General features: G+C 46.2%; 1 protein-coding gene and 1 long non-coding RNA gene across 3 annotated transcripts in view; one reads left to right on the top strand and one right to left on the bottom strand.

Moving 5' to 3' along the window:
• NRK (Nik related kinase) overlaps positions 1–26,512 on the bottom strand; it is a 275,460-nt gene that overhangs the window by 33,862 nt on the left and 215,086 nt on the right. For both annotated transcript variants that reach the window (XM_083159430.1, XM_083159431.1), the window contains one exon: positions 12,351–12,500. In XM_083159430.1, coding sequence (XP_083015556.1) covers positions 12,351–12,500 — 150 coding nt within the window. The remainder of the gene's footprint in view (positions 1–12,350; positions 12,501–26,512) is intronic.
• On the top strand, positions 20,636–24,974 carry LOC146036662 (uncharacterized). The gene is made up of 3 exons (XR_014460908.1): positions 20,636–20,936; positions 23,364–23,473; positions 24,642–24,974. It is a non-coding gene; the product is annotated as an uncharacterized LOC146036662 (long non-coding RNA).

Below are 26,512 nucleotides of genomic sequence, written 5' to 3'. Positions count from 1 at the left end.
GTGTGTTTTGTGTATTGTACTGTTTTTGGGTGTGTGTTGTAGTGAATGTGGGTGTGTGTTGTACTGTGAGTGTTGTGTTGTGTGTATCTGCCGAATGTGTAAGTTTGTGATGTGTGCTACGTATATATGTGTGTGTAGTGTGCTTTGCGTATCCTGGCAATGTTTAAGTGTGTGTGTTCTGTGTGTTTGTTGTACTGTTTTTGGGTGTGTGTTGTAGTGTGTATGGATTTGTATTGTACTGCATGTGGTGTGTTGTGTGTGTGTGTATCTGTCCAATGTGTAAGTGTGTGAGGTGCTCTACGTATAAATGTGTGTTGTGTGCTGTGTGTGCGTATGTGGTGTACTGTGTGTGTGTGTGTGTGTACAATGTGTATGTGTGTGTGTTGTGTGGTCTATGTATATCCTCAATTATTTCCTAATTGTTTGAAGCCTTCACCATAATGTTAGAATGTGTCATTCATACTCAATGACAGCAATGAAATCCGGTGTGGAGTTGTTCCTTTGCAAACGGTTTCACAGATCATCGATCTTCTCCCCAGAACATCAATGAAGGTAAATTAAAACTTGGTGTTTTTCTCCTTCATCCACTAGGTGTCACTGGAGTTACACTGGGGAATAGAAGGCGACCACAGGGAGCATGGGCACTTTAAAATAATTAATCAGTGTGACCAACTCCTCCCCTTCTACTTCCCCTCCCAGGCAGTCTTAGATCGTGCCCAAAAGGAAGCAGGTCACATTTGGCTCATCTCCTGGGCTTTTTGTAATTAGGGCATAAAGCAGCAAGTTTTGCCTTTGAGGACAGGCAGATAGTTGCTGCTACTATCTGCCTGCGACGTGGGAGCCTGCCGGAGGGAGCCGGCTGCTGCTTAAGGGTTTGCGCCCGGCTCCCTGGCTGACAGAGACCACCGTCTCTGGAGCTGTAACGGGCGCCGCTCTCACGCAGCGTGCACCCGATCCTCCCCCAGCCCCACCGCCGACGGCATGGCCGCAGCACTGTGAGTATTACCCTGCCTTCCTATTAGAGGAAGGTCAGGGACACAAACGGCGGTGCAGCAGAGGGTTTTTTAAACCTGGCGCCATTATGGGTGACGGAGCTGCCAGGCGGGGGGCGGAGTTACCGCGCGGTACTTCCCAGCAGGCCTTGGCATACCCCAGCGTTCCTGCAAGTCGCGGCGGCCATCTTGGACATTTGGCGCCGTTTGAACACGCTGCTGGAGGCTCCACAGTTGCGCTGCAGATCTATCCTGACTGCAGTTGGGCGATTCCTGTCCCCTGGTGACCGTCCTGCTGAACGCTCTATCCGGTCTGTGAGTTACAGTGGGGATTAGAGCTAGGTGGAGACAGTTTGGGCTGTGTCTCAAACTTAGAGCTATAGCGCTCCTAGGTATATGCCATAGCGTTGTACAAAGCTCTGTGACAGCTCTTTACTTTCACTGTCTCTCCCTTCCAGCATAATATATTGCTGCCTATCCTATACCTACTATCTGTGATCAGTCTGGTAGTGTGTGGTGATTGCTGGGTGTTCTGTTGAACCATGGCAGGGGGTAGCTCCAAGAGGGTTACTTGCAAGAAGTGTGCTGTAAAATTTACACCTTCTAAGGAGGGAGACTCTGTATGTGATAAATGCGCTGCTTTACCCCCAGCTCCAGAGTCCCCCGTTCATACCCCTGTTTGGGCATCACAATTAGCTGATGTGATGTCTCATTTAGCTTGCGAGCTCTCTGCAGCTCAAAAGAACAGAGAAACTTCCAGAACTCAACAGGCTTCCTTGACTTCTGCTGTGCAGAGCTTAACAAAGGCCTTAACACCAGCAGAGGGCGCCATTGCTTCATCTTCTAGGCAAGATCCCCCTACCTTACTCAGGAAAAGGGTATTACAGCCCTCTGGGGATTCTGGGGAGTATGATGATATGCCTGATCTGGAGGAGGGCGAATATGCTCTTCCAGATAATTATGATGATGATGATGATGATGTGGAACCTGAGGCTCAGGTGTTAGTTTCACAAGAGCCGGCCACAGCCACTCCAGGACTGGAGGACCTTATACATATGGTTAAGGTTGCCTGCAAGGTGTCAGATGACACAGACATTCCTGCTCGTCCTTCTTTCTTTGGAAAGAGACAAAGGCAGTCACCCACCTTCCCCCCAGCGGAGGAGTTGAATGAACATATATTGCAGGCTTGGAATCATCCTGATAAAAAATTCCAGGTACCTCAGAGGTTTCTGGCTGCTTATCCTCTTCCACCAGAGGGTAGAAAGAGGGTTGAGATACCTCCAGTAGTGGACTCTTCAGTCTCACGACTGTCAAAAAAGACGGTCCTCCCGGTGCCGGGTGCAACCACTCTTAAGGATACTTCTGACCGTAAGTTGGAGGTAACCCTTAAGAACATTTTTTCAGCCGCTGGTATTATTCAGCGTCCGGCCCAGGTCGGGTGCTGGGTAAATAAAGCCATGGGGGTGTGGGCTTCTCAGATCCTAACAGAGGTCCGTGAGGGCTCTGACCCTTCTTCTATTGTTCAGCTGGCTGAACAGATCCAGGAGGCATAAAATTATTTAATAGAGGCCTCTTCTGACGTCTGCATGATTGCAGCCAAGGTTTCGGCCTTATCCATATCAGCTCGCAGAGCTCTCTGGTTACGCCAATGGCAGGCTGACGCAGAGTCCAAGCGTGCTGTGGAGGCCCTGGCGTTCAATGGGGAGGTTCTTTTCGGGCCAGAGCTCGACAAGTGGATCTCCCAAGCAACGGGAGGTAAGTCCCACTTCCTTCCCTCAGCGGCTCCTCCAACTACACGCAGGACCCCTCAAAGGCCCTCCTTTCGGTCCTTTCGGCCTACGACCAGATTCAGAGGTCGTTCCAGAGGCGGAGCTCCATCTAGAGGCTCCAGAGGACGAGGCAGAGGCACCTCGGCAGCTGTCCAGGAGCCCAAGTCCTCCAAGCCAACCGCATGACTGTCCACGGTCCCATCTGGGGGATCCCAGAGTCGGGGCTCGACTGCTGTCCTTCTGTCACATCTGGCTGCAGTCTTGTCAGGACTCGTGGGTAAGGGATCTGGTAACCCAAGGTTACAAAATCCATTTCAGGTTAGTCCCTCCAAACAGGTTTTTCAAGACCGGTCTCCCAGTCTCAGGAGACAAGGCGCAACTTCTGTTGTCAGCAATCAACAAGCTGCGGACAACCGGAGTTGTGATTCCAGTACCCGAGGATCAGCGTACTCAGGGATACTACTCCAGTCTGTTCCTTGTGCCGAAGCCGGATGGCTCGGTAAGGCCTATACTAAATCTAAAGGATTTGAATCCGTTTTTACAAGCGGTCAAATTCAAGATGGAGTCCCTGCAGTCGGTGATTCAGGGACTGGAACAGGGAGAGTTCCTGGTATCCTTGGATATCAGGGATGCATACCTGCACATCCCCATCTGGCCCCCTCACCAGTCCTTCCTCCGGTTCGCTGTACAGGAACAACACTGGCAGTTCCAGGCCCTGCCGTTCGGTCTCTCATCGGCCCCCAGGGTCTTCACCAAGGTGATGGCTGTGATGATGGAGGTCCTCAGGGCTCAGGGGATTACCATCATCCCTTACTTGGACGATCTTCTTCTGAAGAATCGTTCGAAGGAGGCCCTGTTGTCCAACATACGGCTCACCCAGGAGACTCTCATCAGTCATGGGTGGATTCTGAACTTTGCAAAGTCTCAGCTACAGCCGTCTCAACGTCTTCTCTTTTTGGGGATGATTCTGGACACCCAGCAGATGAAGGTTTTTCTACCATCCGACAAAGTTCAGTCCCTGCAGGTCCTGGTCAGGTCGGTCTTGCGACGGCCACAGGTAACGGTGCACCTTTGCACCAGACTCTTGGGGAAGATGGTGTCCTCCTTCGAGGCGGTACAATATGGCCGCTTCCACTCGCGCCAATTCCAGTTGTCTCTCCTTCGCCAGTGGTCAGGGTCTCACCTGCATCTTCAGCAGCGGGTGACCCTGTCTCCTCGAGCCCGTCTGTCTCTGCTGTGGTGGCTCAACTCCGAAAACCTGCAAAGGGGCAGGAGGTTCGGCATATGGGAGTGGACTCTCCTCACCACAGACGCCAGCCTTCGAGGCTGGGGGGCGGTAACGCTGGAACACCAGTTCCAGGGTTTATGGACGAGGCAGGAGAGCTTACTCTCCATCAATATGCTGGAACTCAGAGCAGTCTACTATGCTCTTCTGCAGGCGGGACACCTGCTGAGGAGCAGAGCAATCAGAGTTCAGTCCGACAACGCCACAGCCGTCGCCTACATAAACAAGCAAGGCGGCACTCGGAGCAAGGCGGCGATGAAGGAAGTAAGCAGGATCATCCTCTGGGCTCAGAACCATGCTCAGGCCTTGTCAGCGGTGTTCATCCCCGGAGTAGACAATTGGGAGGCCGACTTTCTAAGTCGGCAGCATGCCCACCAGGGGGAGTGGTGCCTCAACCCTCAGGTATTTCAGTCCCTTATACATCGTTGGGGGTGTCCTCAGGTGGATCTGATGGCGTCCCGCCACAACTTCCAGCTCCCAACATACTTTGCGCGGACTCGAGATCCTCAGGCCGCAGGGGTAGACGCTCTGGTCGCTCCTTGGCCGTTCCAGTTCGTTTACCTCTTCCCTCCCTTTCCGCTGATCCCTCGGGTGTTACAGCGCATTCGCAGGGAGGGGGTAACAGCGCTTCTGATAGCGCCGGATTGGCCCCGGCGCTCGTGGTACACCAACCTGACGGATCTTCTAATCGACGAGCCGTGGCCGCTGCCTCATCAGGAGGACCTCCTCAGTCAGGGTCCCTTCATCTACCCAGATTTAGGACGTCTACATTTGACGGCGTGGCTGCTGAGAGGTCCATCTTGAGACGTGCAGGTATCCCTAGGGCGGTGATACCCACAATGATGAGGGCCAGGAAGGAAGTCACCTCCAGACACTATCATCGAATTTGGAGATCCTATGTGGCGTGGTGCGAAAGACGCAGAGTGTCCTCTACTCTGTTCAAGAAGGCTCGACTTCTCCTGTTTTTACAGGAGGGGTTAAACTCTGGACTTAGGCTGAATACACTAAAGGTGCAGGTTTCAGCACTCTCAGTTTTTTTCCAGAAACGTATAGCTCTCATTCCGGAAGTCCACACTTTTTTCCAGGGGGTGCTGAGGCTTCAGCCCCCTATTCGTCCGCCTACGGCTCCCTGGGACCTAGAGTTGGTCCTCAGATATTTGAAGTCATCAATATTTGAGCCCTTAGAAGAGGTGGATCTTCGATATCTCACCTGGAAGGTGGTTCTTCTTTTGGCTCTGGCCTCGGCCAGACGTGTCTCGGAATTGGGTGCGCTTTCTTGTCGCTCACCGTTCCTCCAGTTTCATCCGGACAGAGCGGAGCTCCGTACCAGTCTTTCTTTCCTTCCAAAGGTGGTCTCAGCGTTCCACGTGAACCAACCCATAGTGGTTCCAGCATTCACAGAGGCTTCACCTGAGGATAGGTCTTTGGATGTGGTGAGGGCCCTGCGGATTTATGTCTCTCGCACGGCTTCTCTTCGCAAGACGGATGTCTTGTTTGTTACCTACGACCCAGTGCGTCGTGGATGGCCAGCTTCAAAACAGACGCTGGCCAGATGGATCCGTCTGACTATTCGTCAGGCATACCTTGCTGAGGCTCAGACGCCTCCCACTAACATAGGCGCGCACTCCACCAGATCGGTGGGTCCTTCATGGGCGGCTGCCCGTGGGGTCTCCCTGCAACAGCTCTGTCGTGCTGCGACATGGTCAGGTCGGCACACTTTTGTGCGATTTTATAGGTTTGATACCTTTGCGGCACCAGCTTCTCAGTTTGGCCGCTCTGTTTTAAGGGGATCTCAGCGCTCACCCACCCGGGTTGAAAGCTCTGGGACGTCCCCAGTGTAACTCCAGTGACACCTAGTGGATGAAGGAGAAACAGGGATTTTGTACTTACCGTAAATCCTTTTCTCCGAGTCCACAGGTGTCACTGGACGCCCGCCTCGGCGCTGTTCTCCACCTGTTATGTTCAGTGTTAGGTTCCTATTGGGTAACCTCTGGAGTTTTCCCTTGTCAGGGTTATTTAAACATGGTTATTACACACCTGTCTTGGTTTGACTCTGTGTGTGTGTGTTTGTTTTTTCATATATATACATTCTTTTTCTACTATTTGTATTGAATGATGTTATGTTGTGATGAACCTCCTCTCGGATGTGTGTTATATCTTTCTGCTCCCTTTCGGGCACGATCTTTATGACTGCCTGGGAGGGGAAGTAGAAGGGGAGGAGTTGGTCACACTGATTAATTATTTTAAAGTGCCCATGCTCCCTGTGGTCGCCTTCTATTCCCCAGTGTAACTCCAGTGACACCTGTGGACTCGGAGAAAAGGATTTACGGTAAGTACAAAATCCCTGTTTTTAATTTCTAAGTGAAATTTGCCAAAAACGGCTTCGAGGTGCACACCACCGGGTCCAGAGGTATCTTGTTGCTGAATTTGGTGTCTCTGAGTGCCACGGTGTGTCCGCAATGCGACGGACACGCACACACACACACACGCACACAGATTCTTCAACTTATTATATAGAAGATGCGGTACCTGGCGATGTGGGGCGGTGGATGTTAGTGCATATGCGATTATTAGGAATGCGGTACCTGGCGCTGTGGGGCGGTGGATGTTAGTGCATATGCGATTATTAGGAATGCGGTACCTGGCGATGTGGGGCGGTGGATGTTAGTGCATATGCGATTATTAGGAATGCGGTACCTGGCGATGTGGGGCGGTGGATGTTAGTGCATATGCGATTATTAGGAATGCGGTACCTGGCGATGTGGGGTGGTGGATGTTAGTGCATATGCGATTATTAGGAATGCGGTACCTGGCTATGTGGGGCGGTGGATGTTAGTGCATCCCCATCACACTCTGGAAAGTAAGCCTGCCCATATGTGAAAATATTACATGCCGCAAAGTCTGCTTATCGTTTTTGCAGCTTCCGAATCCTTTTCCTTCCTTTCAAATCATTAGAGGTTTTCAGATCCCATAGAGAAAAATGATTTCATCTACAATGTCTGCGTTCATACGTACGAATGTTCTATGTAAGTGTCATATAGAGCTGGTTATAGCGCATTTGACGTATATCACCTCCATACATCTCCCCCTAAGTCTTACTGAGGTATAAGAGTTATTGCAGAATAATCAACCGGTGAGTGAATAAAACACATCTCACTCTGAAATACTGAGCTCAGCCAGAGAATGGGACACTGCCAGGAGTCTTGTGTGCGTCTGCCAAAATACCGCTACCTGTTCTTGACCTGGATCATTCCATAATTCATTTCTAGGCCCTATTCCAGCAGACGGCACCAGCTGTACTCACATCTACCTGATCCTCTTCTGATGAAAATCAAATTTCATTAATGCTAAGCAGAAAAAGAATTTACAGAAATAAGGGATATATATCAAAAACAGCAGACTTCAAACAAGAACTCTGATGGAATCAGAACTATGGGCCTGATTCAGACCAGACGGAATGGGACCATTTCCGATGTTTGGGGGTCTTTGCAATGTGCCAATATGCAGGGGGCTGGAGCAGGGGGTTGCCTAGCATTTTATGGGTGTCCTCTTAAAAACACAGAGCATTCCCCTGGGAGTGCAGGTGTGTCCATGCCAGCCCTGAATTTGGTTATCTCCGTCAGAAATAAATGTCAGTGAAAAAAATCATTAGACGGGCGGCGACCATCGAATACTTTTTCACGTGTGCGGCTGCATGTAAGGGGATGTGCAAGTGTGCAGATCTCCTCGCCGGCAAATGTGAGGATTCCTATGGCAGGGATGCGCCCGTTTGGTCAGGAGGTGTTTATACGCAGCCTAAAGAACAGGCCTGAATCAGGCCCTATATGAGCATACACAGCCTAAACATACTGTATATATAAATAGTGACACTTCCAACAGTATGCAATCATTTGCAAATAGCTGATGCGAGGCAAACTTTTCATGTTAGACTATTTTAGAATATGGTACAATATGGGGAATGCAGGTCTTCCCTTGTTGACCTAGTTAGGTTTTATATACTTATATGCAGTGTTCTCAAACTTGGTCCTCAGGACCCCACACAGTTCACGTTTTACAGGTCATCCATCAGGTATAATCTTATCTTACAAGCTTCCCCATATTTCCTTACAGCACCGGGACTGGAAATACAATGGGATGAGCATAGGAGGAGGACTACACATCATTTTGACCATGTGACGCAAATGGTTTATTTTTCGGACTGTTAAACCATTTTGCAAAAAAAAACGGTTAAACTTCTTTTCATTATTAGAAGCTTTAGTACGTATACCCCATAGTATTGGAAACATGGTTTGCTATAGATGAAGGTCTCGTCAAGATCAGTCTTGAAAATGTATACCGTGCCTGAATTTCCTAAAGGTATAGTCACTGCCAAATGTTATAATAAAGAAAATTACATTTCAAAACCATATTTTGTCGTGAGGGCCGCCGAGAGGTATGCCATGCCCCGGCAAAATGTTTAGGGTGAAAAAACACTCTAAAGTCGAGGTGGTAGTGTTATTATCGCCCCTCCTCAGCAGCAGCAGCAGCACACACCTACAGCATGTGCTGTGCTGACAGCAGGCTCAGCATCAGCTCTCACACTGTCAGTGAGACGCTCATGCTGAGCCTGCTGTCAGCACAGCACATGCTGTAGGTGTGTGCTGCTGCTGCCTGGGAGGGATGGAGGGGGAAGGGGAGGTCAGACCAGGGTCCCTGTCGGGCCCCTCCAGCAAGCCTGGATCAATTATTATGGGTCAATTTAATTGCTGCCAGCAGTGCCAGTAAACAATGACATATATCACAATCCCTTAAATGTCTTATAAAAGCCTGATCAACGGGCACTTAGTATCTGGGGAACCATTAACACATGTGTTCCCAGATGTCCTGTAAACAAAGTACATTTTGCTTATGGACCAATAATGGAGAGGATAGTTTTGTCATTTCATCCCGTCGGCCCATCAGCCACTGAGATGCTCAGGTGTCAGTGAAGCAAACAATGAAAGTAGGACACATCCACCATTCGGCTTTCAGACTAAAAACACATTTATAGTAAAGCATTCAGAGAAGTCTAGACTGGCACTACATTATGTCACTGGGGACATGTCACAATATTGAACAGAGTTAGTTTATCAAAAAATACTGTTGACAGCTCTTTGGATGGTAGATCCAGATTATTTATGTACACAAAAGCCAGCAAAGAATATGCCAAGAATGTGCCAAGATCCACTGTCTGGATGCATCAAAAAACAAAATACTAGGAAAATCCTCAAAACTATACTATAGTATCCCCCTAATTATATCCCTAAATAACTATACCGTAAATGTATCCCCCAAATGATGTCTCCAAATGAAATGTGTTGGAGGTTTCTTGAACCTACTATGATTATGTTTGTACATTTTTGGTATAATTAATATTTCATTTTATATTACAAGGTTGCCTACCCTCCCAGAAATTGAAACCCCTTCCTGGCCCCCTGGAAAGGGGGACAAGCCTCCCAGATTTCTACTAGAGATGAGCGCCGGGCCGAAGATTTGGATTAGGATTCATCACCGGGATTTGGATTTGTCAAACAGCGGTGAAAGGCTTTGGATTTGGATTTGTCAAAAAATGCCCAAATCCTATAATTTTTGCATTCTTTTGTCCCTAGAGAAATATTAACCTCAATAACATTAATTTCCAGCCCTTTCCAGACAATTTTTACCACTTTACAACTCACAATGTTGTTTTCATTCAGTTTAGGCCAAGGTCTGCAGCAAGCTGGCTGGTAATTAACACACAAAACTTTTGACAGTATCAGTATAGTGTATTGGGGTGCAGTACACACAAACAATAAAGAAGAGCATTTTTTTTTAAATGCGCAGCTTGTATGACGCTGTGTGGAGGCCGAACAATCACACATGGAATTTCTGACAGTATACTATGGATGCAGTACACACAAACAATGAATAAAGAAGATAAAAATTGATTTGGATTTTTACTGTTATTTTTTGTAATGTGCAGCTTGTATAACGCTGGGTGGACACAGAAAAATCACACACGGAACTTATGGTGTATACTATTGGGGTGCAGTATACACCAAAATAAGAAAGAACTGCAAAATTTATTTTTATATTGTATTTTTTTTTTTATGGACGGGGCTTGTATAACGCTGCATGGACCATGGAGGCAGAACAATCACACACGGAACTTGTTTTGACAGTAGTATATGGTGTATTGCAGAGGTGGCCAAACCTGTCCTCAATATCTACCAACGGTGCATGTTTTCCAGGCAACCTGTGGATCTATAGTAGGAATGAATGCAGCAGGTTTTAAAATGTGACAGTTAGTAATGACTACAGCTGTGCACCAGTAGGTATCCTGAAAAACATGGACCGTTGGTAGATCTCGAGGACCGGGTTGGCCACCCCTAGTGTATTGGATTGCAGTGCAGCACACCACACACCACAATGAAAAAACAATTAAAAATTAAAAGCTGACTGACAGCCTGCCTAACACATGACCAGTACAATTACTAAGTATATATATATATATATATATATATATATATAAAATATATAACTCAGCACAAACCCCAGTGCACAAACCCCTCTGCAGTCTGCACAGCACAAACCCCTCTGCTCTGTACTGCACAGCACAAACCCCTCTGCACTGCACAACACCCCTCTGAGTCTGCACAGCACAAACCCCTCTGAAGTCTGCACTGCACAAGCACAACACCCCTCTGTCTGCACTTCACAGCACCCCTCTGCACTGACTGCACTGCACTGCACCCCTCTGCACACTGACAACACCTCTCTAGTCTGCTCAACTCCCAAACCCCACTGCAGAGCTGTGAGCAGCTGGAAGCGTGACTGAGAAATGGAGCCGAATTCTTGGGACGCCGAGCTTTTATAGATTCGACGTCTTGTGAGAATCCGACGCCAGTTTCCCATGCTCGGCCGCGCTCGGGTTTCCGAACAAAGCCAGAAATTCGCTAGCGCGGCTGTGTTCTGAGCAGTTCAGATTCCGGAGAATCTGGACTGGTCATCTCTAATTTCTACCTGTCTCCCACATCCCTCCCATCGGTGGAGATCGGTGGGACCAAATGACGCATTTGCATCATTGTAGCCCCCCCGCTGTGCAATGACTGCAACACTGGCATTGCACGGCGGGGGGGGGCATGGCCATGAAGACGCGTTTGCACTGGCCACACCCCCAAACTGTGTCTTATCACAGTAGCTCTGCCCAGTTCTGCCCATTCCACCACCCAGTCAGTGGCCCCGCCCCCCTGCCTCAAAGAACTGGCTGCCCTCTGTTGATGTTTTTGTGCTGCACATGCACAGTGAGTGAATTGTGATTGTTATTGCTTTGTGTCAGGAAGGTTTGTCTTAGCCATTTAAAAGTCCATTTTCTGGGCATAAATTAGTAATTGCAATCTTATTTACTATTGGAGAGCATTCTGTATCCAAAGAGAGTAGCTCAGACTGCATCTACAATGACACAATCAAGACTCTCCAAAATGATCCGATTTGAGATGATGGTACTTATGTATCAGCCAGTAGCGTAAATCCAATCCAAAAAATGTTTGTGCCCCCACCCTAATTTACAGTATATACAATATGTACCCTATGGGAGTCTGTAGGGAGGCCCCTAATCAATTGTATGCCCTAGGTAAGATTTTGGCTGGTTCTGCCTTTGACCCATCATCCAGTGGCATAGATCATAAAAGCAGTTAGCAACATCCCTCACCCCTCATTCATAGTAATCCTCATTCACAAAGCCATAATTAGACATTTTGGTGCCCTTTGACACAAAGAGCATTGGTATCCCACCATTTGAAACAGGGACAGTTTGTGCTGAAGGTGAATGCCCCATGAAAGGGGCGTGATCTTGCTGGAAAGGAGTGTGGTCACACAGTAGTGCCATCAAAACAAATTATGCTACATAGTGGTGCAACTTTATTCACATCACATCACACGACAGTGTCCCTTATTCATATTACGTCACACAGTAATACCCCTCACACCATATTAGGCCCCATACAGTGATGAACCAGATTATGCTCCACACCATAATGCCCTTTCACCTTATTATGGCCATTTTCCAGATCTGATAACAGTACAAATTTGTTCTCAAAATAGGCAAAACCATGTACACTGCAGGTGGGGCAATGGATGTGCTCCCCATAGCAGCCATTAAGATTTTAGCTATCATCTCTCCATTGCATACTTGAAAATGATGTACAAAATCTAACCGATTTGGGTAACACCACATTTATTTTTTATGCCGCTTAAGTCTACCCATCTCTACAATATTATATATATATTTCATTAGAATTTACTTACGTGAGTAGGCAGGTAAAGATCATAGACTGTCCCTGAGTCCACATCAATGGCGTGAAAACCCACCACAGATCCAAAGATAACTTTCAGCCTTTGCCCATTCTCTACTGTTAGATCAACAAATAGTGGCTTCTGATGTAGAGATGAAAAGGACTAAAACAAAATAAAAATATAAAAATATAATCTCAATGGTTTCTCATTCAGGTAATAATTTAATACGTGCAATCACATGCAAATAACCCCAGATTTGGGGGCTGTTTCAGACCTGTTCACTAGGCTGCATATGCTCACAGCCTATCAAACAGGTATGCGTCATCCACTTAGATCGACACGTGAAAAAAGTCAACATGCCTTAGGTCAACAGGGTAGAAAGGTCGACACAAGCAATAAGTCGACATGGGAAAGGTTTACATGAAAATGGTCAACATGAATTTTTCACAGGTTTTTCTTGTCTATGCTGATATACATCAATATGGACACCGTATAAGTGTGCTGCGTCCGCTCGCCATGCTTCGGGCACACGTATAAATCTTACTCTATGTCCACTTGGATAGTAAAGTATATATATATATATATATATATATATATATATATATATATATATATATATAAAAAAAAAACCTGCTTTGGATTTTTTTTTTTAAAGACCTGTTGGCCTTTTTCATCTTGACCTTCCCCATGTCGACCTATTGCATGTGTTTTTTATTGTCCACCTGATAAGGCCAAGTCCTGTGGTAAGCATGTGGCAGGTTGTGCAGTGTGTGCCACATATGCAAAACAATAACATTGGATGTTTGTTACTTTTTTTTTTTTAAATGTATATTTTATTAGAATAGCCAAAGGCAATGACATCAAAAAGGCCAGTACATTATAGAAATGTTAAGAAAACAGCATAACATAGAGATGGGGCGGGTCTCTTCTTTGCAGGGGATGACGATGGCGACGCCAGCCGCCATCCCCCGCCCCCCGCCATCTGTATCTGCAAAAGGGGACACGTGCGCACGAGATGCGCGTGCGTCACCTTCCGACGGCTTCCCCTGGGTCCCCGCCGGCTTGTAGGTGGTCACCCGGGGTCCCCACCGCCTCCCCGCACCCCCCTAACCCTGTCCGTCTCCCTGAAGCGAAGACGGACAGGTTCCCGTCGCCCCGCCGCACGGACACTGAGACGCGCGTGCGCGTGAGACGCGCGCGCATCTCAGTCAGATGGAGCACTGGGCTGCTGGCGGATTGCCAGCGGTGACGTTCTGGCGATTCGCCAGCAAGAGGGAGCCAGGCTCCATCTGTATAAACAAGTAACTGGTCACCATACCTTACCAATATGGCTACTAGTTTTCACATTTTTTACTAAACATAATAAAGAGAAAAATAAAAAAAAGCATATTATATCTTTATCAGAGACATATTTAGTATTCGTAAAAAGAAGAGTTAAGAAAATAATGCAAAAAGGGAGGGTGAAAGAAATATGAAAAGAAAGGGGGGGGGGGGGGAGGAAGGGGCAGACACTATACGTGGTTAAATGGGTCTGGGGTGAGACCAGCTCATTCCAGGCCAGGTATTTGTCTTTGGTGCAGATTGTACCAAGAGTCCCAAATTAAATGAAACTTTTTGACACTTCCATTAAGGAGGGCCGTAATGTACTCCATAGATCAGTGGTTAGGGAACTCGGTCCTCATTACCCCGCACAGTGCATGTTTTGCTGGTAACCCAGCAGGTGCACAGGTGTACTAATTACTCACATACACATTTTATAAGGTCCGCAGGTGGAGTTAATTATTTCACTTGTGATTCTGTGAGGAGACCTGCAAAACATGCATTGCGTGGGATAATGAGGACCGAGTTCCCTGACCACTGCCATATAATGCATTTGAAGAAGGGGCCTCTGATTGCTTCCATTGAGTCGCTATTAGTAGTTTTGCTGCATTAAATAATTGTAGGCACAATGAATTTTGAGCTTTGTATAGGGAATCAAGAGGTTTACTAAGAAGGGTGTGTAAAGGGTCTTAGATAGATTGACCAGTTATTTTTGAGGCCAACTGCATTACCTCCAGCGGCGTAACTATAGCACCGCAGCCCCCGCCACCGCGCGGGGGGGGGGGGGCGCTGTGCATGTGGGGGCGCCGGGGGCTGCGGTGCTATAGTTACACCCCCCCCCAATCCCCCGCAGACTTACGTATCTCACTGGTCCCGGCGGCTCCGTTCTTCTGATGAGGACCACCACAAAATGGCCGCCCCCATATAGCACACAGTTCTCTGAAACTGTCTGCTGTATGGGGGCGGCCATTTTGTGGTGGTCCTCAGCAGAAGAACGGAGCCGCCGGGACCAGCGCGATAGGTAAGACTGCGGGGGATTGGGAGGGGGTTAGCATGGGCGGCGGGGCGGCGCGGGTGGTGCTTGACGGGGCGGCGGTGGGGGGTGGGCATGGGCGCCCCCCCCCTAACGGCGGGGGGGCGCCCAAAACGTAGCTACGCCACTGATTACCTCATCTCAAAATGTAGATATCACGGAGCATTCCCACCAAATATGGTGGAAGGTACCAATGTGCCCACATTGTCTCCAACAAAAATCTGAGGAGCCTGGAAAAACCCTAGATATCCTGTCAGGAGTCATGTACCATCGTGAATAAACTTTAAAGGAGTTCTCTCTAATGTTGGTGTTAATTGAGGATTTGCTCATATATTGCCTCAAATCGATCCAGTCCTCGTCCTCCAGGTCTATACACAAGTCCCGCTCCCAAGCCAACTCGCGTTTTTCTTTAGTCACTAGGTTCTGTGGGCTGGTCAGTGAGTATAATGTGGATATAGATCCCCTGCAACCAGGAATGTAAATACAAACGTTGTTCAAATAGTGTGGGGTTTCTAAATTTATCTGATTTGTGGATAGAACTTATGAAGCTAACAATTTGCATATATGCAAAGTCAAAGGTAGTTGAAAATTTGTGTCGTTCACAGAGTGATTTGAAGTCAGGGGGAGAAAATTCACCTCTAATATGTCTTATTCTATCAATACCAGCTGAAAACCAGGGGGCTGAATACAATTTAATGTTCCCTAGTGGGAAGTCTCAGTGGTGCATGCAAGGGGGTTTTCTGAGTACCCAGAAAACCCCCCAGGAGTCTAAGGGCCCTAGGCTGAAAGCTGAGGGTCCCCTCTTTCCACGGGTACAAGAATTTTAAAAATTGTCCCTTGGGAACTGGAGATATCTGTGGTCCCCATCCAAGCCTGTTAATTGCTCTTCCCAGTCAGATATTTCAGGTTCTGTCTGATCTAAAGATTTACTGAGGGTATATTCCAAAAGCTGGGACTCTCCCCCTTTGATGGACACTAGGAGCTTGTCTCTACTGTTCCCAGAACCAGAGATACACTAGTTTGCAGGAATCTATGATCTGCAAACTCTCTTTGTTCTAGGGAATAGGATTGCCACCTAGCAACAGCTGGTGGGTTATGGTGTAAGCCACCAGCTGTTGCTAGGTGGCAAGCCTCCCAACGAACAAAATACTTTAACTGACCCGGCATATACTGGACCACCTAAGTGTCCATCTCTGTGCTTTGTTCCGCCCCTCTGGAAACCCCCTTCTGAAAATCCTGCGTTTGCCCCTGTAAACATGTATCAAAAATTCGATACAAGAATATTTAATATTAAAAACATATAGTTAAAAAAGTCAGAGATATATTTAAACAATAAATAGCTCTAAAGAGAAAGTGCTTAAATTGCGCAGAGAGGATTTCTTGAAGCCGGTAGTCAAACAGCCTGCTCAAATTTTTGCTCTCATCATGACGTATGATACCTCTAGCTCAGTATTACCCATGGCTACCAGATCAGTATGGCTGATTGTGGCCACGGACAAAGATCTGAAATGTTTCATATCGACGAGGCCACTTATGTGTTATAGACGTGGGAAGAATTTACGCAATCTATTAGAGCACACTGATGTATCAGGATTTGGTTCTCCTTCGGGTTCTAATATAATACACAAAAAAACAGGATGCTACCGTTGTCCGAATTGTGTGACATGTGGCTATTTAAATGCTAAAAATAATTTTAACCATTCGCATAATTCCAATATAAATCAGACACGTACTTACCTGTGAATCCCGGTTCGTAGTATAGGAATCGGTACATCTATCAGAATGAACTTAGGTCTACAGTCATTAGGTCGACCCCACTAGGTCGACTGGCAGGAAGGTCGACCTGATTTAAGGTCGACATGGGCCAAGGTCGACGTGACTTAAGGTCGAATTTGCATAAAGGTTGACATGAGGAAGGTCGACTGGTCATAAGGTCGACATGGGTTTTTCACTGTTTTTTGATCCGAATGTCGACACAGTCGACATGGACACAGTTGGCAATGAGAATCGGACCCTCGCATCGCTCGCTTCGCTCGCAATGCTTCGGGCACGGTGGCTCGCTTTGCTCCCACAGCTTTAATAACCTCCTCCACCCCCTAGTGGATGGTAGGGCATAAAATACCGCCTGTCGGCACATGTCGGCTCAAAAAACAGTGAAAAACCCCATGTCGACCTTATGACCAGTCGACCTTCCTCATGTCGACCTTTATGCAAATTCGACCTTAAGTCATGTCGACCTTGGCCCATGTCGACCTTAAGTCAGGTCGACCTTCCTGCCAGTCGACCTAGTGGGGTCAACCTAATGACTGTAGACCTAAGTTCATTCTAATAGATGACCGCTTCCCGTAGTATATATTATCATGTGTCCTTGTGGACTATACTACGTCGGGAAAACAGGCAGAAAATGTAAGGAACGGATGTCTCTCCATCAGTCTGCCATTAAGGCAGCACTGATGGGGAAGCCAAACGGTCAACCCGGAGCAGCCCACTTTAAGGCAAGAAATCATCATATGGGTACTTTAAGATACCAAATAATAGACCATGTACCAACCTCATCCAGGGGTGGTGATCGCTACAACTGTGCAGAGTTTGTATATTCTCCCCATGTTTGCGTGGGTTTCATCTGGGTACTCCGGTTTCCTCCCACAATCCAAAAATATACAGTTAGGCTAATTGGCTTCCTACAAAATTAACCCTAGAATGTCTGTGTGTGCATGTACATGTGGTAGGGAATATAGATTGTAAGCTCCACTGGGGCAGGGACTTATGTGAATGTTAAAATATTCTCTTTAAAGCGCTGCGGAATATGTATGCGCTATATAAGAAACTGTTAATAAATAAATATATAGGCTGGATACAGTAGTCCCAAAAGGCCTTAATGAGAGCATTATGTGGAGTTCTTTGATGTGATCGCTGTTCGCAGTCTGCAGTAATAAGTCATATTGGATGCTGAACAATTATTGTTTACATGCATAATACATGCATAAATGTTTACATTTATGCATGTATTTATGCATTTAATATGCTGGTATACATGTTTCATCTATGATATTGTGGAGACGCTGATACCAGTCCTATCTGTTCACCTGTATCAGGTGGGATGGACGCCCGTTAGCTGTGTCAGTCTGCTTAGGTCATTGACCGATGACTGCCCGCATGACGGTGTTACAGAGAGGTAGGCCTGAGGTGAGCGGTGAAGGCAGGGTGGCATCTCCTACATAATGTGAGTGTACTGCATTATTTGTTATGCCTTTCCTCCTAACGACGGGGCCTTGCGCTCCGAAACATTTGAGGATAATAAAATTATTTAGCATGATCCTGTAGTGCCGTGTGCATACTCCTACTTACCTGCTGGTTCATTGATTGTGAAGACTGCAATTATTTTGCACACAGGCAGATGTTTATGCGGGGGTGAGTGCCGATCCATCCCTCCAAGCTATATATATATAAATATAAAATTTGGTTGTGTGTGTGGCAGTGGTGGATGTGTGTGTATTGTGTAACTGTATGTACTGTATATGTGGTATTTGTGTGTGCTGTATTTGTATGTGTGTGTGTAGTGTGTACTGCTACATGTGGTGGTGGGTGTATGTACTGTAAGTGTGTGTGTATATAGGCAGAGGTTAAAAAGTGCCGGCACAGGACAAAACTGTGTTCTGCCTTCTCCAGCTCACCTTGCCCATTCATGGGACTATTTGTACAAGCAGCTCTGTCTGCTCTCGGTGAGCTGTGGATCCTGTGTTAATAGATGGCGCAGTGCTCTTCTCATGGCGCTGGGCTGTGGTAGGAATGGGACCACAAGTCCGAAGCATGGAGAGCACAGTGGGGCAATGATATGGTGTCCAGGTTAACTGTGTCGACATTCGGGACAACATTTTTGAAAAACTCATGTCGACCTTTTGGCTGTCCACCTTCCCCATGTTGACCTAATGCTTGTGTTGACCTAATGACCCTGTCAACCTAAAGCCATGTCGACCTGCAGTGGTCAATCTAATGCATGTCAACCTTTCTGTGGTCGACCCCAGCGGCGTAACTATAGCACCGCAGGGGGGGGGGGGCGCTGTGCATGTGGGGGTGCCGGGGCCTGCGGTGCTATAGTTACACCCCCCCCCCCCATCCCCCACAGACTTAAATATCTTGCTGGTCCCGGCGGCTCCGTTCTTCTGATGAGGACCACCACAAAATGGCCGCCCCCATATAGCACACAGTTCTCTGAAACTGTCTGCTGAATGGGGGCAGCCATTTTGTGGTGGTCCTCAGCAGAAGAACGGAGCCGCCGGGACCAGCGAGATAGGTAAGGCTGCTGGGGGGGGGGGGGGGGGGTTGCATGGGCAGGGGGGGGCGCCCAAAATGTAGCTACGCCACTGGTCGACCCAATGATCCACGCCCGCACATGTAGGTCAGTACCAATGTGGATGCTTATAGGAAGCACCATTGACACAGGAGGCAAGTGGGGCATTTATTATGTAGCTGGGGCATTTATTATGTATATAAGTGGTTCTGCTACCATGGGCATTTATTATGTAGTTGGCCAGTAGCAGAGGCACATGTGGGGTGGGCAGGGGCACACATAAGGTAGGCAGGAACAGGGGCAAACATGGGGTGAACAGGAGCACCCATGGAGTGGGCAGGAGCAGGGGCACCCAGGAGAAAGGCAGGGGCACACAGGAGAAAGGCAGGGGTACAAATGAGGTAGGCAGGAGCAGGGGCACACATTGGGTGGTCAGGAGCACATGGGGTGGTCAGGGGCACATATGGGGTGGACAGAAGCAACACATGAGGTAGGTAGGAGCAGGGTAACACATGGGGTGGGTAGGAACAGGGGCACACATGAGTGGGCAGAAGCACACATGAGATGGGTAGGAGCAGGGGAACACATGGAGTGTGCAGGAGCACACATGCTACCCTTAGAAGGAAAAGCATTTTCACGGTCAGGGCAGCTAAACTATGGAACTCTCTTCCTGGAGAGGTTGTGTCGGCTGACACATTGAATATGTTTAAATTAAGGTTGGACAAACATTTATTGGTTAAAAACATCCAGGGGTACAAATAAGAATCATAACCTGTCTTTAAAAATATCAGAATACACTACATATAACATGGGATAAGCTAATGAAACCTAGGTTAAACATGATGGATGCAAGTCTTTATTCAGCCTTACCTGCTATGTAATACTACGAGGTGGGCAGGAGCAGGGACACAGATGGAGTGGGCAGGAGCACACATGGATTGGACAGGAGCAGGGGCACACATGGAGTGGGCAGGAGCAGGGGCACACATGGAGTGGGCAGGAGCGCACATGAGGTGAGCAGGAGCACACATGGAGTGGCCAGGAGCACACATGGAGTGGGCAGGAGTAGGGGCACACACGGAGTGGGCAGGAGTGCACATGAGGTGGGCAGGAGCACACATGGAGTGGGCAGGAGCAGGGGCACACATGGAGTGGGCAGGAGCAGGAACAAAGCTGGGGAACCTTGTTCTGAGTCCAGATTCTAGCACAGGTACAGTAGGGATGACCATCGACTATAGATGATTTTAAATCATCGATGGTTTAGGGGTGATGTTGAACACATTGGCCATCAATGTGTAAGAACCAGTTTGTTTCCCTACATCGATGGCACAGGAGAACTGATGTTTCTTTTTTTCCCAAGGTGCCGGGACACTGAGCATACCTCCGCCCCCAACAAACCAGACACCCCTTTTTCTGATTGGTCCACGGGCCATTCAGTCACTGGTTAGCCTTGCTAGACATGCACATACTACCCCTGTAAGCTGCCCAACTCAGTGTATGTATCCCTAGGCCATTATTGCTTGGCCTAGGGATTTTCTCATTGCTACATCTGCCCCTGGCCATAACATGGTTAAAAGGCTTAGTTAGCCTGTATGGCTACAGGGCAGCATAGATAAGGTCAGCATGAGACCAAGGCACCTGCACATGGAGCCAACGGTCACCAACAGCCATGGAGAGAGGACACCCAGAGTCCTATCATTTCCCCACCTATCACAATCTGACTACAGCCTCTCATCTGCCCACTACAAGCTCCGATACTGCGGGATTACTTTAGGAGATATAACCAGTGTTTTCATTTTGTTGGTGTGATCCTGGATTGGCGACTAGGAAGTGTGATTTTGTCACCTGTGTACATTGTACCTGCAAAGCACTGCACCTGCCGGGGTAATTTATAACCCACCCGGACTTGCGACTCTCACAGGCCTCAATGCAGATCACTCCTCATATATTACAGGTAAACAATACATGCAAAATGTAAAAATTTAATTTAATATAAAAGTTAAAACTATGTTAAATTCATTAAAATTTGTATTGATCTTGTGGCACCTGTGCTATAGTGACAGTGTTTTGTTCCCATCGTTTCTCCATAATGTTTTTTAAATATATATGGGGGCATCTGCATGTATTTAGAACCACATAAAGGGGGCATATCATAAAAAAAATAACCAAGATATTGACCCCCAGCAAGCCTGCACTTATGTACTTTCATAGTCATGATCTGATTGGCTGATGCTCCTGGCCATTGCTATTATGACACGTTGCAGCATTATAATGTGTTTGGAGTACTGGCAGTTAGTGTCCTGTACAGACTTGGAGAGAGAAGATGTCTGTAGACTCGGTAGAGACTATTTTTGCAGAAGTGGCCATTAAACAGCCACTGCTGTGGTTAGTATCTCCCAAATATCAGGCACCAGGTCCTTACTGTCGTGCCAATTATGGAGGGGGGGGGGGAGTAATTGGTATAATACATCCATAGGGGGACATTGGCATTAGTAGTTGGTGATGATTACTGGCGCATCCAAAGCATCGTGATACGCCTAAAATGTATAAGCCATGTAATATCTCAGTTGTATTTAGCAGACTGTGATGAGGTGCACTTACCATAAGATATATATGAATGTTTTGCCTGCTGGAGCTTTTCTATTCTTAGTAAATTTGACCATATTACATGTCACATTATAAGTATGAAAAATACAACCTGAGTCCTAAATAAAATGTGAATTAAAGGGTTTGGTGCAGAAGAAACTAAAATAATGTAAAAAGGGTTTGAGAAACACCTTTTTCACATAAATTCAATAAAAATAATGTAAGTAACCGGGCATCATATTGAGTTTTGTGTCATCCAAGGATAAGCTAACAAATATATAAATACTGTGGTATACACAAACTAAGTAGTAAATTATGGGCGGGATGCTCTAACCTCCGCCACCAGGTACTGCCACTCCTTGCCACCAACGATACTATTCGTATATGCTCTAACATATGCGATTAGTATAGCAACGGGAAGCTTTTGTTATAAGAGCTGCCCATTGCCAAGAAGCCTGCGGAGGGCGAGCGGGTCACCAGGAGCTCCCCTCCCTCCCTCTCTTATCCTGCTGCTGGCTGCTGCTGCTACAGTATATATATATATATATATATATATACATATGTATATATATATATATATACTGTCCTTGCGGTGTGCGGCACTGGGGTCTTGTAAAGAAATTAACCTATAGCCTCCATGCTAGGGTAACGTTTCAGCCATTTATTGGCTGTTTTGATAAAAGCCACAATAAATGGCTGAAAGGTTAACTTAGCAAGGAGGCTACATGTTAATTTCTCTACAAGACCCCAGTGCCGGGCATGGGGCACACATTTCATCATCAAGGAGCTGAGTGCCGGCACCACAGTACCATATATATATATATATATAGTATATATATATATATATATATATATATATACATATATATATATATATATATATACACAAATACATACTGTACACACACATATATATAAATATATACACATACATACTGTACACACACACACACACACATATATATATATAAGAAATGGAATGGGCACTCACCAAGATCTAGGTAATCAAAGTAAATAAAAATGTTACTTTGAGTACCTAGACCTTGGTGAGTGCCCATTCCTTTTCTTCTATACTTTGATGTTCATTCATCTTATGGAGCACCCCCCTGTTTACTTGGATGCGATACAAGTGTGGATTCTCTGGAGAGTTTATATATATATACATATATATATATATATATATATATATATATACATATATATATATTATACATATATATATATATATATATATATATATATATATATACAGTATATATATAACATCTCCAGCATCCTGCACCCACGGTCTTTTACGAAATGATACTCATACCACACAGGCTCCTTGATTGACAAGCTTTCGGGCTTTATTGCCCTTCGTCAGGTCAGCAAAAACAGAATATATATATATATATATATATTAAAAATGTCCAAAGGCTGGCACTCCGGTGCATAAACACTGTACCTTGCACCCTTCCAATAATTACCCTGTATGGATAGTGTAGGTGGGTGGGCGGCCCTCCAAGGCTGTAAATAACAGATAACAAGCAGATGGCTTATATCAACGTTTCAAACTTTAGGTTTTTCTTCCTGACGAAAAACATAAAGTTTGAAACGTTGACGTAAGCCACCTGCTTGTTACCTGTTATTTAAAGCCTTGGAGTGCTGACCACACACCTACGCTATATACAGTATATATATATATATATATATATATATATATATAGAGAGAGAGAGAGAGAGAGAGAGAGAGAGAGAGAGAATTTATTTGTGTAATTACTCTTGTTTTTGTTTTATTTCTTTTTGCATCTCGCAGGCATCATGTGAGATGCAAGAAAGGTGATAAATTCTTTATCAAAAAGAAACTGTCGGACCAACGAATAACATCGATTGGGCCTGTAAAAGCAGACCACGCTATTATAGCATGTAAGCCTCTTTTCCTTTTATTATTAAAGTCATGTATTTGATACTGCATACACTGAGACAAACTGAGCAGTAACCACACAAGACGTCCATTTATCATCATATATTAGTGACATATTCCTCAAAAACAGCCATATTTGGAGGGCTAGCCACAAATATTTAGTTTCACTCATATGTAAGTTATATCTCCGATATCTGCTGCATTTCTTCAGATACTGACAATAGCCACAGCCCCCCTAAAGGCCCTCATATACTAGTCTGACTTGTCCTAAAGACAAATTAATCCAAATTCCCCCTGAGCTCCCCGGCAGCTACCGGGAGGCTCACTTACAATTTGGCATTGGATGTGCCATTACTACATGCGATATATCACATGTAAAACTCCCGGGGAGCTGCAGCAGCGGCAGGGAGCAGGAGAGCTGGGGAGCAGTGAGTGGTGGGACGAAGCTGGAATTGGCAGTAGAATAAAAAAAAAAACACGTCAAAAGAATGGCTGGCTCATCATCCAAAAATTCCTCCACTGTCCTGGATTCTAGGTAGAAGCTGCGGTGGACAGCTTAGCAGGACACATGAGTCATGCAGCCGGCCATTGGTGCTGTGGAACATACTATGTCTCTCACTGCATTACCATATTAGACTTTATGGAGACCACTTCCCAATTTTTCACTAGGGTAAATGGGAAGGGACATGACTACACTGATTCCTGTGATATATATATATATATATATATATATATATATATATATACACAGTATATATATTAGAGAACACTGCAAATTATTAGACTTAGAAACACATCCTCTTTATACAACATTTGTGCACTTAACTTCAGAACTCTTTGTTATTAAGTTAAATAATTTTTAATTAAATTTCAATATACTGCCATACCCATTATTCAAACCAATAACCTGTTGTGTTCCTGTTAAATACCCTGCTCATTGAGCTATTTAATTTTGCATAAAAACTATGCAAGCACATGTGGAAGCGGCTTACATGCCCCCAGCACTCCTATGACACTCCCACAAGAACACTAATGCACCCAGTTACTACCCACAAATGTCCATTTCATGGAAAGTGTGTATGTAAATGTCATGTGAATATGTACTGTATGATGGACTAGTGTTTGCTTGTGATAAATACACAGTGACTTATATGCTGATTCTTCTCTTAGATGAGGATGACGTCCCCAAGAACTTGACGTCCCCAAGAAAGTACATTTTCCTTGAGCGGGATTGGAACACCAAGATGTGCTGCCGTAATCCCCAACTGCCAGCCTCCTCCCCAGCTGATGCTCTGCCTCAGTCTCCAGCTAGGCAGCTTCCGGGGAAAGTCCAACAAAATGATTTGAGCCCTGAAGCCACACAGAAGGAAATAAAGAACCTCCTCCGCAAAATTAGAAGGATGTATAAAGTGGCCAAGTAACATCTGGAATAAGGGAGCTTGGGTGACCTGAGGTGCCATTCTCCAACTGCTGCGCCCTGAAATCCCTGGGCCTGTCCATCAAAACTGATTTTTTTTAATTAAATGATTTAATTTAATAATTTTTAAATCTTTTAATATGTTTTTAATATATTGAAATTCTTTTTCACTCAAAAAATGGACTGTGTTTTTATTTTGTAGAACTTAAGTATAGATGTTACATGGGCAGAATAATTAGTGTTAACCTTTCTGTGTAAGAAGGTCCAAACATGTGACATTATCCATCTCTAAACATGCTACATATATGCAGATTTTACAAAGTCTCCTGTACAGCAGATTTGGTCTTTTTTTTCACCAAGGGCACAATGCTCATGGAAGGGAGAGGGGGTGGCAGACCCAGTCTGGTCCCATCATCATGCCCGGGTCCTGGTAGTTAGTACCATCCCCCACTCAGAACACCGTAAGTCCCCTCCATCATGCCCCTGCTCTAGTTATTAGTAGCCCTTACTCAGGCCACGTGTTACGCTCCAGGGGCTGCTGTCAGGGGCATAAGTAGACCATTGTGGGCCCCATAGCAAAATCTTGAAAGGGCCGCCCCACTATTGTCACTACAATGTCCCTGGGGGTGGGGGGGGGGGAGGAGAAAGAAGGTGGGGAGTGAGAGACAAAGAATGGAAAGTGAGAGAGGGAGCAGGCTTCATGGGGATAAAAAGGAATGAGAGAAAGGGGGTGAGCAATTGAGAAAAAGTGAGGGGTGAGAGCAGTGACAGAGTGTTAAGGTGCCCATACACACGCAGATTTATCTGCAGATCTGTCTGGTTGGAACAAAAACATGGTTATGGATTTGCTTGGAAATGCTGGAAAACTGACAAACTGTCCAGTGGCGTAACTAACGCTCAGCAGCCCCCGCCATGGGTGCCATAATTAAGTGGCACTCCAGCTGTGATGCTCTGCCACAGTCCTCTATGAAGGAGCAGAACCTTTGTTCTGTCCACATCTGCGTAAGAGTATTAGAGGGAAGGAGGGAGGGAGAGGTGCAGGGTTAATAGAGACAAGGGGTGTATTAGAGGTACAAGGGTGATAGAGGGAAGGAGGTATGGAGAGGTGCCTGATTAATACAATTTTTTTTTTGGGGGGGGGGCGCCAGAATTATTTTTGGCAGGGGGGAGCAAAATTTCTAGTTACGCCACTGAAACTGTCACTCATCCATAACCATGTTTTTGTTCCAACCAGCCAGATCTGAAGATAAATCTTACTAGTGTATGGGCACCATAAGAGAGGGAGGGAGAGAAAGAGGAGAGAGTGAGTGTCAGGGATAGGTAGGAGGAGAGAGAGAGGGAGAGAATGAAAGAGAATGGGTGTCAGGGAAAGAAAGGGAAAGAGATGGGTAGAGAGAGAGAGAGAGAGATGGTCAGAGGAGAAAGAAGGTGGGGAGTGAGAGACAAAGAATGGAAAGTGAGAGAGGGAGCAGGCTTCATGGGGATAAAAAGGAATGAGAGAAAGGGGGTGAGCAATTGAGAAAAAGTGAGGGGTGAGAGCAGTGACAGAGTGTTAAGGTGCCCATACACACGCAGATTTATCTGCAGATCTGTCTGGTTGGAACAAAAACATGGTTATGGATTT

The sequence above is a fragment of the Crinia signifera genome, chromosome 9, assembly GCF_055691185.1.
Source record: "Crinia signifera chromosome 9, ASM5569118v1, whole genome shotgun sequence".
NCBI classification, from domain to species: Eukaryota; Metazoa; Chordata; class Amphibia; order Anura; family Myobatrachidae; genus Crinia; species Crinia signifera.
Note: the sequence above shows the minus strand (reverse complement) of the source record. Positions and strands in the feature narration are given on the sequence as shown.